The sequence below is a fragment of the Pleurodeles waltl genome, chromosome 6, assembly GCF_031143425.1.
Source record: "Pleurodeles waltl isolate 20211129_DDA chromosome 6, aPleWal1.hap1.20221129, whole genome shotgun sequence".
Taxonomy (NCBI): domain Eukaryota; kingdom Metazoa; phylum Chordata; class Amphibia; order Caudata; family Salamandridae; genus Pleurodeles; species Pleurodeles waltl.
The window spans coordinates 891,804,229-891,822,526 of record NC_090445.1 but is presented as its reverse complement, the minus strand read 5'-3'; the positions used below and the strand labels follow the sequence as shown (position 1 = coordinate 891,822,526).

General features: G+C 39.6%; 1 protein-coding gene across 2 annotated transcripts in view; it reads left to right on the top strand.

Moving 5' to 3' along the window:
* The window catches only part of ADAM12 (ADAM metallopeptidase domain 12), a 2,697,358-nt gene that overhangs the window by 1,970,260 nt on the left and 708,800 nt on the right, over positions 1-18,298 (top strand). For both annotated transcript variants that reach the window (XM_069239710.1, XM_069239711.1), the window contains exon 14: positions 15,231-15,426. In XM_069239710.1, the coding sequence (XP_069095811.1) occupies positions 15,231-15,426 (196 nt within the window). The remainder of the gene's footprint in view (positions 1-15,230; positions 15,427-18,298) is intronic.

Below are 18,298 nucleotides of genomic sequence, written 5' to 3'. Positions count from 1 at the left end.
TTCACAAGTTCCTTGTATTTAAAATATTGCCAAATGTTTACATTGTCAATACTTCCCAATGAGTTTCAAGTCTCTTCATGTGAAAGAGTTTTAAAAACAGGCTGTCCTTTTACAGGTGTAAGTTATAGTAAGTCTCCAAAAACAACAAAATTATTTCCTTCCAACAGGACATCATATTCAATTTTTAATATCTGTTGCATTCTCAGGTGAATACAGACAAGCATTAGATTTGAGACCATGCTTACCTCATCTATTATTAAAAGCTTCATGTTTTTTCAAACCTCTTGCTACCTCATGACAAGCTTCACCAGATCACTTCTGGTATTCCAGTTTCATTGTCATGTTCAACTGGCAGCATAAGTAGTCTATGTAAAGTTATTCCTTTGATATTGTGTGCAGCTAATACAGTCGGTGCTGTTACTACACACAATGAGTTTGAATTTATAGTTTTCTGTAGGAAAAAAGAGGTAACTTTAATTAAAAAGCTTTTTCCGGTGCCAGCTTTAGCACTAATATATAAAGGTACTGGCTTGAATGATGAGCAATTGCATTATTTCTACTCATGAAGAAATCCATGTTCTATTATGTCTTTTACGTCAATATAAATATCTTTCTGTTCATTGTTGAGTTGTCCAACTATTTATTCCAAATCTACAAATTCCTGTCTTGCTTGTTCCATTGCAGTTTCCACTTCATTCATAGCTATTGCAGCTTCATTTTCAATAATAGCTTGTCCAAGAATATCCTGACTTAAAGCTGCTGAACTTTGGCTGCTTTGAGAACTATCCTTAGCTACCTTGGCAGCAATCATTTCTTCCTGTGGCATCTCATCGTTAAACATTTGTAAATAGTTGTTAAAGATGGAACATTGAATACTATCTTTGAAAGCATTAAAAGAATCTTCGTAGCAGTCATAATCTCCAAGTAATTCCAATTCAGAACACCAAGGTTTGAACAGTTGAAGAAGAGCTAATTAGAAACATTTTCTTTTCTCAGGAGTTTGGCAGCTACGTTTTCAGTGGTTAATCACATTTTACTTTGCATGTTTCACTAAACAACCATTATATCCACATACTGCATATTTCCCTTCTTCTCTGTTTTCCCTTACATTACTTCTATATCTGTAGTTTTGAAGAATTATATAAAGGCACTTGTCTTCCAGATGTGGACTTCTTCTTGGATAGTATGCATTCAACATATTTAATTTTACAATGTCTGCTGTTTCTGGTTAAAACTCTGCTAGGTACTGAATTTCAGGGAAAGATTTTAACACCTTTTCTTGTACTAGCTAGACCAAGGCTTACACTGACAATTCTTTTGATTTTGAGAACAACCTTGCCAAACATAATCGTCTCAAGCTTTATACAACCCCTTTTCCCTATGGGAAAGCATTGTCAAGCTGAAGGAATACAATTTCTTGTTAAGTGTCTTCTCTGCAAAAATCCCCCTCCACATTTCCTTCATCTCTGTTTTTTCTAATTTTTTAATGTATGGTGTGACATACCAAGCCACAGCGATGGAGTTGTCTGCAACAAATTGTTTGTCCATATTAACATTCCACAATTTTTAAATCACAGGGTCATAGCCATTAATATATTTGGAAACTTCAGTTCTTTTTAGGTTATATGTGTTCTTTTGTGGTCTCCATGTCAGTGTATGTCTGACTGAAGACAAGAAGCTGTTTACTCTTCCTTTTGAAATGACAAGTTGTGGAAATCCAAATCACCATCTTGTATAAAATTTCCTTTCGATCTGTATCTACGTCGGCTGTACTTCCCACATCTATGTGTTTCTAAATGCAAAACTTGCTCTCTGAGACCTTTTTCACCAGTGTGTTTTGGTAAGGTACGTGTCACATACTGTTCTATAAAAGACAACACAGGCTCATCACTATCTGCTCCAAATTTAGGTGAGTCTTTTATCCATGAGGAGCACCTCTTGCCTGTTACTCTTACCACCAAAAGAAATCACTTACTTCTCCAAGAGCAGGATTGCTTTTGTCACAGATAAAAGCAAGCATAGCTTGGAACCTGTGGTTGAAATATCTACAGATATTAGCAGGATCTAATGAGCAAAGGTCTCCAGCTGTCTTTACATTGATGTCTCTTAGGTTAGATTTTGCTGCTCTCAAGATTTCAGTCAGGTCATCCCATGCATACTCAGCACAACTGACTGTCAGAAACCACGTTGGTGCACCCAAGTTTCTTAGCATACACTTCAGTTCTCTGTGATGACAGAACCAATATTTGTTGGTGCCACGTTGGCATGCCATTAAATTAATCAAGTTATATTCTAAGTTCTCATCATTTTCAGAAAGTTTGTTAACAAAATCTCTTGCAGAGATATTGTGATGATTAACCCCTGTTTTTAGAATGTGATTTACTGTATACGAAAGTCCAGAGAAGTCACTCTCAAATAGAAGGTGAAATATGTATGTGACACACTGTCAGAATATTGGATCTTCTGAATGTAATCATGTTGATCAGTATTCAGCTGCTGGTATTTGTAAGGGCCGGTCATAATAACGACCTCCTACTCCAATGGGAAACAACAAGCTTCTAAACTTTTTTCCCCACTCACAATGAGAGCTCCCTTTGATTATTTCATTTGAGAGAACTCAATAGCATCACCAATGACTTCTTTGGAATGTAATGGATGGATGCTGTAGTGCTCAAAGATCTGTTCTGATTGGAATCAATCCACTTTTTCTATTTGTCCACTTGCAAACAAACTATCATCCTCAACATTTGGTACATCACGTTCAACATCATTTGATAAACATTATTTTATACCAGGTGTAACATTGCTTGTTCAACTTTAGTAACATCAATTAGCTCTTGCCAAATTGTTTTATTCTTAGTTGTCACACCATTTACCAGAATAATAAGTGGCTCTTCATGGTCTTTGTCTAGTCTTACATTTTTTTAAAGTCTAATGGCAAATATACTACCCTTCCTTTAAGGCCTTTCACTAACTCTGTTGCATGAACTTTACCTGTTTTTGGTTCCAATCATTTAATGGCTTGAAATGGATGTACAGATTGCATAAGGATATACATTTAAGTCTTGTAGTTCTTTGGCAATAGTCACAAGTTCTAAACTGTTATGCACTGCTCTAGCTGGTGTTTTCTGATCCTCTAACATATCATAGCAGTACTTATAACATGCTGCACGGACAAGTCAAAGCACTCCTCTACAAATAAATAAGCAGCAAATTCTTAACACGTTTCTCTGTTTTCCCCCTCAGTTTTGAAAAATACATCTACATTTCATGTTGAGTGTGTCGACAAGAAATGCAAACATAGTTTGTTTTTTCTGAACAAGCTGTGTTAAACTTTACAATCTCTTGTTCAAAATTGTCAGTATTAAAAGCTGTGCTCTGTTCCTCAATACCTGTACCTACAAGTTCCTCATCATTGATAAACATGCTAATGAATGTCCTTGTAAATGACTTTACTTTCCTACCTTGCATGGATCTAATACTTGCAGAATTTAAATTTGTTACTTCAAACTTCTACATGGAATGCCACATAGAAAACTTCGTAATAAATCAATAGATTGCTGCAGAATACTACACATACTGCTACACTTCCATTTGTAAACAGGGCCCTGTCTACGCCTTCCCTGAACCTCGCCAGCTATCACCTCTTCCATATATCTAGGAGCAATCTCTCTTTTTCAACGGGACTCCCATCCTTCATCTCACAACATCGGGCAGTTGAATCAATATCATGTACTAATGTGTTCTCTTGCAAATAACCTCCTTCTTTAACAAAAGGTTCTGTACTGGACGTATGCTTCCATTCACCACTAAAGATTTTACAAAAATTACTTTTACTAACACGTGTTTCTCTTTTGCTGCATCTCTTCATACCCAGTACTGTTTTATCCAGTGTTCTCATTCTACTGATAATCAAAATAAAAAAGCTTCCTCTTCAAGGCAAATGCCTTATCAACTACAGCCTCAACATGGTCTTCTTGTTTCAGTACTTCACTTTCCTTTTGTATTGCTTCATAGTTTTAATAGGATTCTGAATTAGCATAAAACATTTTAACTCTAATTTCCTTGAACTGTTGCTATCTTCTGGTTAAGCTACCTGCTTTCTTCATTGATTTCTTGCATGTAATCTGACATTCTTTTTTCCTTTGGCTGATTTAAAAGTATCTTTTTTATGTTCTTCATTTTGCAAAAGTTTCAGTTTTCCAAATAAAGATTTTAAAAATGTTTCGGTTTTCTTATCAACAATCCTTTCTCTTCAGTGAAATTGTGCACATGTTGTTCTTTTTGTTTTGTTTTGTGTTTTTTTTGGCATTTTAGATCTCTCTTATAATGCAGGAATAGATCTCTGAAATTAAAAGAGAGCAAAATATATACATTTTTATTATATACTGTTCAATTATATACCATAAGCCTTTATGTTTTCACACTCTACATGTGTTAGTTTTCATGTTTAAAGAAGAGAATGCCTCTCTCTGATATCATAGGCATGAGTGTCTGACTCAGTGTTTCATCTTAGCCAGGAATGAGTGATTGGCGGAGTTACGGTATGTATCAGTGTATCCTTGAGTATCTTATCAGATGGATCAGTGTTTCTCCAGTTACATTAGTCTACACATAAATGTGACCCTGGGTCTGTCCACATATGTGTCTATTTATGCCTGGGTGTGTAAATGGATACATAAGTGTGTGCCTCCTTGTGTTACTGTATGGATTACTATATGAATCGGTATGTCAGTGTACACATGAGTGACTGCCTGCGTGTGTCAGAGTATGCATTGATAGGTGTCTCAGTGTACTCAACAGTGTGCTCCTGGATGTGCCAGGATATGTATGTGTGTGTGCCTGGGTCTGACAGTGTATGTATCTGTAGCTGCCAGGGGGTGTCATTATAAGCATGAGAGTGTCCTTGGAGGTGTGAGTATATCTGTCAGTAGGTCTGTCACTGTATACATGAGTGTATGTGTGGGTGTCACAGTGTATGTACCATTGTGTGCCTGGGTTTGTCAGCATATGCATCAGTATGTGTGTTTCAGTGTATGTACTAATCTGTGCTTCACTGTATGATTGTGTGCATGAGTGTGTGCCTAAGTGTGTCAGTGTATTCCTGAGTGTGTGCCTTGGTTGTATCATGGTATGCATTAGTGTGTGCCTGAATGTATCAGTATATGCATCAGTGTATGTACAGTTGTATTAGTGTATATATTTAGGTCTGTCAGCATATGTGTTAGAGTGTGCCTTTTTGTGTCACTCTATGTATAAGCACATACCAGCCTCCCTGTAACCTACATGTAACCTACTCTATAAATGAGTTCTATCTAGCAAAAAGAAACTCAAACTCATGTAAAGCAGTTAGATACCTCAACTCTACTTGCAATTTATATTCTACTTTAGCATGCAGAAAGCATGGTTAAAAACTACTAATATAAACCATTTTACGAAAAGGTAAAGACCTTACTACACATCTCTGCTCTATCTCAGACAATATGTTTCCTTTCAACGGCACATTCAGTTTTATCCCTGTTATGTACACACCCACCTATTAATACACATTTGCTGTAAATATATACTATAATAATTGCCATACCAGTTAAAGGTCTTTCGCTGATAGGTAAAATACTGTCACAATATCACTTTCAATTCTTTTCTTTGTATAAGCATGAAATCTCAGAATAAGAATGGTACACCAATCATATACCAAGGACAGAAATGACAGCCTATTCACCTTTGCTCTCAGTGACTCTGTAGTAGTTAACAAAAAACAAATTGTGTTCATTTATCCTATCCCACATCTGAAAAATTACTGTCTATTAAACCTTTCTTCTATTTTCGGAAAGAAGCCCAATTTACTACGGTGTGCTGTTGGATTTGCGAATCCGTCACGACACTCAACACTGGCCCCCCATGTAACTTCAGGAAAGAGTTGTGTCTCCACACAGGGGTTTGAAAATATGTTTCCCATTATTACTTTGATACAGTTTCAGCTACATTTTAAGTTGTGTGATAATAATGATTTGGAAAAATCATTTTTTCCAGTTCCTTCTCCACCAAAACGTCTCCTATTTGAAAATTGTAAGTCTGCTTTAAAAGCTCCCCTTCCCCCACACTCTTTCTCCTCAGCTAGCCATAGCAACATCCTCTAGAACACCCCACTGTACCAGTAGTTCAAAAGTTCACAGTGTTTTTTTCTCAGCAGCAGACTAGCTTTAATGTGTGTTGTAGCAGGTCTGCATGACTATTACAGAATGGAAGCTTATACTAAATGAAATTGCTTGTTTAGGAAAAAATAGGGACCAATTGCTGATTGACTAACTTCATATTTTTAACCACAACCTATTTTTATCTACCAATTTATTTACAACATCCAATCAAAATTGTGCTTATTTTTAAATCCACTGCTCCCTCCATTTTCACCATCTCAAATTTTTAAAACTCCCTCATTCAGCTACAGCCTTTTTCTGTGTGCTACTGGTCCTTCCCTTCAAAATGGCTAGAGAGTGGATTGTGGGTCATAGCTATGTTTTTAGGCTAGTGAGTATGCTAGAAGGAGTGGCATTGACAGGGACCTGGGTTTGCCTAATGTGGCTATTACTTGCATTGGCCAGAGAGGGTTAAAGTGGCAGCAGTTGATTCCATTGGTTGAAAGTATTAGAGATTGCAAACTACTTCACCTCATGATTGTACACTGTGGTGTTAATGGCCTGGGCAGACTGACTGGGGTAGGGCTGGAAATTCTAATGAAAGATACCTTTGTTCAATTAATGAAACATTTCCCTCACACTGCCTATGTGTTGTCTAACATATGCCAGAGGCAGAAATGGAAGTGGTCAACTGAAGTCTATCCATAGATGGACAAAGCCAGGAAACATGTTGATAAAACAGTTTCAGCATCCCTCAGAGACCATAAAATGGGCACTATCTTCTATAATACTACTAATAATAACCTGCACTGTGATATGGATGGGATATATAGAAGAGATGGTGTTCACTTCACAGATTAGGTTGTTTCTGAGAAATTTGAAACTCTGCATCCGCTCTAATGTGTACTAATCATATACACACAGTAAATACAAATTCTCTTTTTAGAGCCATACTATATCCCAAACACTATTTAAATTTAAAAGAAAATCTGACTTTTTTAACAAAAAAATTTGGAGCCGCGATGATGTCACAGATTTGCAAACCAAAAGTACTGATTTAATGCACAACGCCCAACACATTATTCATATGTCTCTGTTTCACTCTCTCCTTTTAGCAATCCATTTCTGATTACCTCAGTTTAAGTCTAAAGGGGTATGTGAATGGGTGCAAGAGTGGGTGTGTGAGTGTGAGTGGGTATGGGATTGGGTGCATCATTGTGATTGACTGTACGTGGGTGTGTGAGTATCTGAGTAAGTCTGTGAGTGGGTGCATGAGGGTGGCTGTGGCTGTGTGAATGGGTGTGTAAGTGTCTGAGTGGGTCTATCAGTGGGTGTGTGAGAGTTTGAGTGTGTTAGTGGGTGTCTGAGTGGATGTGTAAATACCTAAGTGTGTCTTTGAGTGGATGCATAAGTGTGAGTGAGTCTGTCAGTTTGACATGTAACTGTGCGAGTTGATCTGTGAATGAGTGCATGGGTATGTAAGTGGGTGTCTAAGTGAGTGTCTGAGTGGGTGCATGAGTGTCAGTGTGTCTGTAAGTGGGTGCATGAGTATGTAACTGGGTCCGTTAGTGGGTGCATGAGTGTGTCAGTGGGTCTTTGTGTGGATGTTCCAGTATCTGTGTACGTCAGTGAGTGGATATATGAGTGTCAGTGTGTCTGTGAGTGGGTGTATGACAGTCTTAGTTCTTCTTACAGTGGATGTATGAGCGCCAGTGGGTCTGTAAGCAGGTGCATCAGTGTGTTAGTGGATGTCTGAGTGGATGGAGAGACTGTGTGCCTTCTTGACACTTAATTTCGGTTGGGCCATTGAGCAGGTTTATGCTTTTAGTATGCCTTGCAGGCATACATGACTCATGATATCCTTTGGTAATAATCTGTCTTTAAAATGATTTTGAGTGTTAATTTGTACATTATTACAAATGTGATGATTTTCTGTTAATCTTTAATCCTGTGAAGGAAATTATTATAAACTGTTTGTTTTTATTATGCGTACCCTGTGGTTTACATGGTATCTTGATCACAAGTCAACGCAGAAATTCACCAGTATTAAATAGCGGAGATATCTATAATGTGTGCCCAAACCATGCATTGCTTTTAACCTTATCATTGGTGACATCTCAAGTGACATTGATGACATCACTGATGAAGCTTTGTGTTTGCTCTACCTTGGCAAGAGATTGAAAAATGCTCCTGCCAAGCCGGAGTAAACACAGGTTTCCCGCCAGCACTGATGTGGGAAATTAAACCACTATGTCCCAGGGTTGGGCTCCCGGAGACATAGGAAGTGAGCCAGCCCCCAGGGGGTGTGGTCCCCGGGGCCATTAGTGGCTCAGCGAGGGGCGTGGCGCAGCTCTCTTTCTCATTTTCAGTAATTTTGGCTGGGGGTGGGATTCCCCGAGCTTTTAAAGGCTCAGAAAGGGGGGAGGGGCAGCATGGTCCCTTTCCAATTTCGAAACCTTTCTGCCCAAAAACAGTGGGCTCTTCGTGGCCTGTCATGGCTCGGGAAGGTGGGCCACAGGATCCTATCCTAATTACCCAGTAAGCACAAGACAAACATCAAGCAAGTCAACAAGATGTATTTCTATGAGGGAAGAGGAGTTCTGTAATTAAGAAAAATGAATATTAATTTTTGTTTACTTGCAAAAATAAATGAAATTCTTTGTTGCTTACTAGTGATGGATTGTGCGTTAATGATGAAGTAATATTGTTTGGGCGCATTAGTGAAATCTTTTCACGTCCTGTGCATTGTCCTTTTTCACTCTCAATGAATTCAAGGTTTAAAAGCCTTTCTATGATTTCTATTACATTCACTGTGAACAATAACTTGATGTCAAAGCGTCTCGGTTTCTTTTCTCCGTGTGAATTTAAAAAATGAAAGGAAAATATAACTGCATCTGAAGATTGTCTTCAGAAGTCCTTTTTTGGCCAGGAGTTACAGCTGTAGTGCAAATATGTTTGGGCACCTGACTTATTAACACCCTCCGCCTAGCTTGGGCATGAGACATACAGGACGGTGGTAAAGGCATGCTTGGAAAAGACTAAGTGGTAAAGATTGGTTCCTCTTTTAAGGAACATGCTATGGTTCTCTACTATGAGCAAGATATAGCTTTTGCTTTTCAGAATGATGTATGAATGCTTGCCAAATGAGTGCTTTAAAATGACCAAACGGGTAGCCATTTCACTTGCCATACATCTTGTACCGTTCTTGACAGCTTAATATTTGTCATATTTTGGTTACACAAAATTGTATTTTTTGCACTAATGCACCACTATAGCTGTAGATGTAGGAAGACAAATATAAAGCTCAATAAAAGTGTATTATTGTCCGTCTAAAGGAAGATGGTTATCCTATTTGTTGTTCTCCAGCTGGCCAGTTTATTTCTTTGTGCTTTCATATACGAGGAAGATCTTTACTTCAGCTCAGCTCATTTGAACCTAGAGACGAGCTTCTAACATCTGCAAGAAGATTAGGCGGCTCTAGAGTGAAAGTGCTTTACAAATAAGAAATCTATGTCCTATTCCATATAAAACTCCATGTGTGTTACACAGGGGTAGCTCCTACGCAATGGCGGAGGAGCGCAGCCCCACTGGCTAAGAGCCAGCAGCAGACAAATAATACGATATTTGAATATCGTTTTATTTTTCTGCTGCTTGCTCATCCAGCATTTGCAGGGAGGGGTGGAGCTGGGCCATGGGAGGCGGGATGAAGAATTTTGTGCACTAAGTGCGTATGTATGTTTGGACGTCCTAAGACGGCCATCCAAACACACATACTCACTTAGATATCTCCAGCTCGGCGGTGTACGCAGTACACCCTGTCTACCCTGAGCCCCCTTCCTTAAACCTGGTACGACACTAGTACAATAAATCATAGCTGCTATTTTTCTGAAGGGTGTACCTCTAGAAATGTAGACATCGAGGTTGATTATTTTATGGTTATGCTTCAATGGTTGATTAACTGTTTTGCATGATGTATGTGTGTGGCCTTTTAACTTTGGATCTTGTAAGTTGACTTTCAACTATATATTGCCGGCTCCTATTGTTCTAGTGTCCAAGTTGGACATATACCTTGGCTAGAAATACTGTTGTAATTACTAAGCATTTTTATAAAATAATGCATTTATTCTGTATGTATTTATGCATAATTTGGGACAAAAATCATTTTCAAAGTTTACATATTAAAGTGGATAATTTCTTTTATAACTAGAGTATAAAAACGAAATTAGTTTGTTTTTATTGTGTTATGTGCCTAAACAGGGGTAGATTCAAAGTGAAGTAAGTGGTCTGGCCCTAAACAGTAATCTTTTTTTATTAGACTGTTGTGAACGTGCTGGCCTTCTAGTTAAGTGAAAGAAAGTTAAGGCTTAATACAGCATACCTGAGCCACCACTGCGCTCAATCTCAGATTTTGCAACAGAGTTAATGGGAATAGAGCAAAATCTTTTTTTTCAGTTTAGATAGCATACGGAAATTTGCATCAGAACAAATAGACAACGGAAAGAAACCATTGCACTAAAATAAATACTTATAGCTTTGTAACAAATGACTAATCGCCCCTGGGTAACCTTTGCTAAAAGAATATTGCAAAAGGGTCTTGCAATCCATTTGCTGACTACATTATACGAACACACTACCTTTCTTTCATATTAAGAGGGCATGGCAAAATAATGCCAAATTTGATTACCTTATTTTCTGCCCTTCTGCCAACCATACAAGAGAATAATTTTTTCTTATTTTCTTCTTCACAAACAGGAACAATTCTGCAAATGAATGTGTTTTATTTTGTGTATGCAGCAGTACGTTACCTAATTTGGCTCTTAATAGCAATACTGAGGTAATTCGTAAATGTAAACATCTATGTCAAGACAATGAACTTAGCAACTTAATGGGAAATAGCACAGCCAACAGTTGTGAACATTCGTAGTGGCAGTGGCAGTAGCATTTGCAAGATAAAAACACAATATGAAAGTTTTTGGTTTTTCGGTTAGATACATGTGAGTTATTGATTAATGTGCCTCTCCTTTGCTTCTCTCCCCTTCATCAATGCATATCTTTCTCCCTTGGCAGGCATGGCTATATCTTTCTAGCCATAAAATAACAAACTAGACAGGGAAATGACCTATTGTAGATCAAAACTCTTGGTGCAAGCGCAGCAATAAACCTCCAGACAGTCCATTGAAGTAACCAAGAGCACAGTATTTCATACAAACAGGCTGTGTAGGAAACTGGGTTACTGGTTTGTGTGTGTGAGGGTGAATGTGGGTGCTCGAGGAGGAGGAACCATGCTCAAGCAGCAACCACAATTCTTGTGGTGAGACACAGGTAAACCCCAAATTAACCTGTGTTCAACCCTCTGGTAGCTTGGCAGAAAATCAGTCAGGCTTAAGCTACAGGCAACATGTAAAGTTTTTATGCAGCACTTCAAACAGTAATACAGTGAAAACAACACAAGAAAAATGCACATCAATTTACAAAAATAGAATAACATTTAGTAAATTATTTGGGACCAAAGTGACAAAAATCCAATTAGCAGAACCAGAGATATGAAAATCAAGCGCTAAGTAGCAAAAAACACCAACTGCAGTTACCTGGTTGTGAGAGACCAGGGCCAAGTCACAAATTCAGGCCGACCATGATGGAGCACGGGCCGGCTACAGGTCTGAGTTCAGTCTGCTGAAAAGTACATTATTTGCCTGTGCGTTAAGATGCAAAGTCCTTGCATCGCGGTGAGTGGGCCAACGTAGAGGAGAGGCGTCCCGCAGTGACAGGTGATGAGCCATTGAAGAAGAGATGAGATGTGAAAACCAGCATAATTGCCAAGGGAGCTGCCAGGGCTTGCAGGCCCTTGTGCTGAATTGCATTGAGGATGCGCTGCATCATGCTGAGCCGGAGACCATGGCACGTGAGGTCAAAGAAGCTTGTATGTCCCTGTGGCTATTAACAATGGCCAGAAGATTGCCCTTGGAGATTCTTTGGAGTCCTGGTTCCACACAGGCAGCCTGGATTCAGCTGGGCAGCTTAAAGCATCAGAAGAGTCCTTGTACAGCAACAGCAGCCCTTGGGCAGCAAAATAGCCCTTGGACAGCAAGCAGATCGCAGGGCAGACTTCACAGCTGGGCAGTATCCTACTTGGAGGATTCCACAGGTCCAGAGATGATCTGAAGAGTTGGGTCAGAAGGTCTAGTATGTATACCTGGTGGCCACTTTGAAGTAGGAGACGCTTCTAGAGTGCTCCGCTGTACAGAGATGTCTAGAATTTCCATCCTCCCAGCTCTGGCCACAGCTTACCTGGGGACACAAAAGGCTAGTGCAAAAACCTTTGTGAGTGTGCTGAGGCAGAGCCTTTGTGATCAGCAAGTGTGGGAGGTGACAGCTCTTCCTCTTCATCAAGTCAGAGATGGCCCAGCCTGCCAACAACTATTCCCCCATTGTCACACTGTATTGGAGCAATACACAAAGACCAACTGTCATTTACACCTAATCATGTGACCCAGGTTACACACACCAATTTGTAGGCACACGAAAATGACAACTTTCTCAAAGTGGCATTTTCAGAATTGTGACATAAAATCCAACTTCACCATTAAAGAGGGTTTTAAATTTAAATTCTTTAAAGACCAAACTCAACATTCCTACCTGCTCCGAAAGGAAAGATATCACTTATTAAACAAGGTAGCCAAATGTTATTGTAAAGAAATGCCTCTTTTTGCATGTTCACCCCCACATTTTTGGTAAGATGCTGGTGTTTTTTTTATTCTGAGAGTGGACGGGGGCCTGTTAACCAGACCCCAGTGCCATTGTTCTGACCCTATGCAAATTACATGTCAAATTGGATAGACCCAATTGGCAAGGACTGAATTACCCCAATTTCTGTGGACAAGTTCACTCCACTTCACCTGTGGACCGAAGAGCACCCACAAAGACACCTAAGTTGACCACACCACAACCGGAGCATCCTTTGAGCATCTTTTGCCTGCATCCTTCAGCATCAGGACCACTCCATTGTCTGCTATGGTAGTTGTCCTGTAAAGTTTGGAGTTTGTTTAAAAAACACTCAGGTGGCCAGGCAACTCTCCAAAGTGTCCGCTCTAGCCCATTAGACCTCTGTCCCTCTGGAATCGGTCACCGAGGCCAGAGTACCCAAACTAACTGTTTCTAACTTTTCAAAAGTTTCCAAAGTTTTTGTTGACCAAAGCTTGTTTGCTGTTGCAATTAAAAGTGATAATATCTTCTCAAATCTGTATCTCATGACCCCTCCAGTAAATTGTTTCCTCAAGGTCTCTAAAATTCATAAAATTATAATTTATTATAAATCAGTGTCTTCTTTCTTTCATGTGTGGTTGCTATCTTATTTCATCGTTAGGTGCTGCACATCATGTGGTACACCCAAACCCTTACAATTATCTTATGGAAGAGGTAGGCCTTGCAGTAGTGAAAGTAATGAATTTTAGAGTTTTTCACTAGCAGGGCATGTAAAAGTTAAAATACAGTGCACCTGCCCTATGGGCTGTTCACGGGCTACATTAGGGGCTGCTTAGATTTACTGAAACAGAAGGTTTAGGCCTAGCAAGAGGTTTTTTTTTGCCAAGTCGAAAGGGCACTTTAAAACTGCACACACAGGCTGCATTGGCAAGCCTGATAAATATTAAAGGGCTACTTAAGTCGGTGGCACAATAGGTGCTGCAGACCCACCAGTAGCATTTAATATACAGGCCTGGGTACAAGTAGTACCACTTTAGTAGGGATGTGTAAGTAAATTAAATATGCCAATCAGATATAAGTCAATTTTACCATGTACTAGGGAGTGAGCATAAGCACTGGTTATCAGTAGTAAAGTGTGCAGAGTCCTAAGCCCAACAAAAATGAATTCAGCAAAAACAGGAGGAATAAGGCAAACAGTCTGGGGGAAAACCACCCACATGCTAACAGGTCCAACATCCAGCATATCCCTGCTTCTTTTGAGCTAAGCAAATACCTAACACAGCCAATTCTGCATTCATTAGTTGTTGATATTCAGGACCTTGCACACACATTCTTCTGCTATTATTGTTATGGTTCTATGACTGAAAATACCAGTTGCTGGTCTATCAGGGGGTACCATCTACCTACTCTCTATCTAAAATAATGTAGACTGTTACCAGTTCTCTCGCATCAGACTCAAATTAAGGTTTGCTGAGGTCCTTAAGGCTACAGGGTCCTATCCCACCGGCGCGCCCCTCTTAGAAGATACGAGCTGCCTCTGATAAGTGTATTTAGTTGCTTTTAATTTGTGTACTTTGTTTATGCATGTAGGGCTTTCTAAAGTGCTACTAATCACTCTACAGTAACCCTTAGCGCTTCGGGATGTGGGTAATGAAAAAAGAAAGGAAGGTAATAGCATAGTGGTTGAACAACCTGGTGCTGAAAGACCCAGCAGGTGAGAGTGGGCCTGCTAAGCAATGTGCTCCAAAAGATAACCAAGCCTTGAAAAACACACCCCAGAGCCATTAGTGAAAATGAAAAAAGGCACAGGGGTCTGAAGCATCAGCTGTCCCAGGGTTGTTAAATACCAGCATTTGTGCTTGTCTTCGCATCCTCCTGCAGGCAGTAGAACTGGCCACAAAGAAGGGGCTTCTGATTCACCACACAAGGAGTATGAACTTGAACTTGAATCTTATGAGCAGCAGATCAAATCACTGAATCACACGGTTATGCCTGCTTCCTGAATGTAACACATATATACTGTAATAGGGCCACATTCTGACCTCTTAATTTCACACATATATATATATATATATAAATATATATATATATATATTGGATTTGCTTTCCTATTCCCTTTCTTTCTAAACCTAAACATTGTTTAGGTGTTTGATTAGGGGCGAGCGCTTTAAGATCTACAATTAATGTTAAAATACCAAAAATCGTGCTACTCCATTACTGTTTCGAAATCTAAATGAAATACCTCTCCATGGTAGCATTGCTGTTCGCTTCATAGTCGAAACGATGCCAACTTATGATATTGCTGTACAAAACGTAAATTTTTGCTTGATTATTTATTTATAGCCACGCCTGCGCGAATTTTCTAAAATCCAGAACTTTTTTGTCTTTCAGCTAAAGTCAGCTGGCATCTCCTGTAGAGAAGCCAGCAATGCCTGTGATCTGCCTGAATTCTGTACGGGAAGGAGCCCTCACTGCCCAGCTAATGTGTACCTTCATGATGGGCACCCATGCTACAGGGTAGACGGCTACTGCTACAATGGCATATGTGAGACTCATGAGCAGCAGTGTATCACACTTTGGGGTAAAGGTAGGTCTTCTAAAGGTCTAGCTCTGGGCTCCTCCGTGACGTGCCACAGCATAACGATGTTTGTCTTTAAAACAAAGAATAATTCTACCTTGAATATCATTGTATGCGGTATCTTTGGTTGTGCGGGGCCACAGGCCAAAATGCAATATGTAGTGAAAAATCACCTTCGTGACTGAAATATGCTTTGTTTTGCAGTCATTAAGAATGTATTCCTGCCATTTATTCAAGTAGATCTTAGTAATTTATACATTATGGCCAAGAACCAATTTACGTCAGAGCAGTTCAGGGCCGGCTTTAGGGCTGGACGAACGGTGCATCAGCATCTGGCGCTGACCTTTAGGCGGGTTGGGCGCCGTGTTTAGAAATAAATACAGGCTTAAAAAGCACCTGTTGTAGAGTTACTTGTGTGTCCAGCAGTTTTCAGGCAATAATAAAAATGTCACATTAACTCTGTTGAGAGCGACCTTTTGTCTAATAGCAGTTTCTGCTCATGAGAAAGTAGCACAGAGGGATAATATGCCTGCCGCAAAGATCGTGAACCATGCAAGTCATGGAACTGTATTTTATGTGGATTGCTCAGTATGTTTCTACTTTTGTCACAGGAATCCTTTTACTTGCAATTCTCAAGTTACAACCCTAATATAGTACAGTGAGCTAAGAACTGTCATCAAAGAGCTGCATAGAGACTGCATGGTATAGTTTAGAACGTTATGTTTTTCCCCTAGACTTTGATTATCCTAATGTTGCTAAAAGGGCTAATTTGGTAGAAATGCATACTTATTAGTAAAGCCAACCACAGTCGTGCATTTTAAATTCTGAGTTTGTGCCTCTCCAGACGAAACACTCTTAAAATATACTGCCTACTAATATTGGTGACATGTGATTCCTACACCTTGTATTACTCATTATCTTATTTAACATTTGCTCTAGACTGATTACACACAAATAATTAATTGGCTCTGTATAATGTGTGTGTGATGTAAAGTGCTCTGACACCCTACAATTGTATGGGTAGCGATATAAGACAAATGAAATGCATGCTATGGAGGGGCTATGGGGAGATGAGGGGCACTGGGAGCGTGGTAGTTAGGGAATTCTCGGCACGGGAGGTTTTGGGAGAGCGGGCGCCAACAAAGACTGTTGCACTGGACGCCAGTCAGCGCTAAAGGTGGCCTGGAACAGTTTGCACCCTAGCGGTTTTGTGTAAACAGAAGAAAAATCTAATCTAATATATAATGGTATCAAAACGCTGTCCAATCCGGTACCCTTTCCAAAGGAAAAATAAGATCTTATCATTTGGAGGTGGAGCTGGAAATTCAGAGCACTCAGTTCTTAATTAAAGGAACTCAGGGCGAAATTGCCATAATGTGAGGTGGGATATAGTTCACGCCCCACACCACTTACCAAAAAGGATGGTTTTAGGCTTTTTGTCCTGTTAAATGCTGTATTCAAGAAGCAGGTTGCCAAAGGAGGTGTTATCTAGCTGAGAACACCAGTCACATGGCAGCTTCAAAGAAATCAAAACAAGAGAAGGTTGAACTGGGTAGTGCCCATGGTCCGCCTGGTTAGCTGCAAGGAGGGCTGCCTTGAGGGGAACCAGATGTAGGTTAGAAATTATAATGAGTATAGGAAGTCCAAAGTGTAGTCTTACCAACACATAGTGCACATAATAATTAGCTTGAATTACACATCAGGCAATTGGAATTGTGACAAGGCTTTCCTGTATTCAGTGGTTATTTCTTCTATATTTCAGTGATGTTTTCTAGGTGTTTTACAAGCTTTTTGAAATGAGTGATATTATGTGTCAGTATTTATTCAGCCGCAACCCCCTCAAAATAGACAAATACTGTGTTTTCCAAGGTTTAAAAAATGTTAGTTTTTGCAGTGATTTTTGTTATGCATATTTTTTATTTAAAGGTAAATTAATGTACATTGTGTGGTGTTTTCCCATTGGCAGTGTGTCCATTGGACTTATGGTAGACTGTGCTAAGCAGTGAAGTCACCGGCGTAACAACCCCCGCAAATCCTGCAGTGCAGTGGGGCCCTAGCTCCAGGAGGCCTCTCAGCTCAGTACACTTTGCACAGGCGGGGGGCTGCTGGTCTGAAAGCTCCTGACTGGGTCAGGGGGCCCTCTTCATGTACTTTGCAGTGGCGGGCCCTCAAATATCATTTTGTCACTGACAGAAGTCTGTATGTTGTACTCAGTTACATGACAGACTCATTCATGTGTCATTTGTAGGAGGCTGGCCCTCTATGTGCTGTGCAAAGCTAGGCACACTGTTCATGGGGTCCAGGCAACCACACATTGGTTTACAGAGGTAAAAAACTAGACCACCTAGGCCCACATTTATACTTTTTTTAGTGTTGCATTTGCGTCATTTTTTTACGCAAAAGCGGCGCAAACTTACAAAATACAACTGTATTTCGTAAGTTTGCGCTTCTTTTGTGTCAAAAAGCGACGCAAATGCGGTGCTAATAAAAAGTATAAATATGGGCCTTAATGCTTTAATTTTTATGGTAGTTTGATGGAGCAGTTAGGCTAATCTTGAAGAAGTGCAAAGCATTTGTTCTAATCGCAGTATCAATAAATGAGACCACACACTCAAAAGAATAACCCAAGACAAATACTTCAGATTTTCATAAAAATGTTAAGACCAAGATCATCAAAAATCGAGTAAGTACTTTTTGAGTTATGAATTTTTCAAGTTTTAATAAAAATAGTCTTTTTGTGTGTAATTACGTACAATAGGAATCAATGGAGAAAATACTTTGAAAATGCATATAAAAGCAGGCAATGTGTTTACCAATGTTTCCTTTTGCAGGCGGGTTGAGGTGGTTGGTAGGCACTATAGATCAGCTAGAAAAGTTCGTG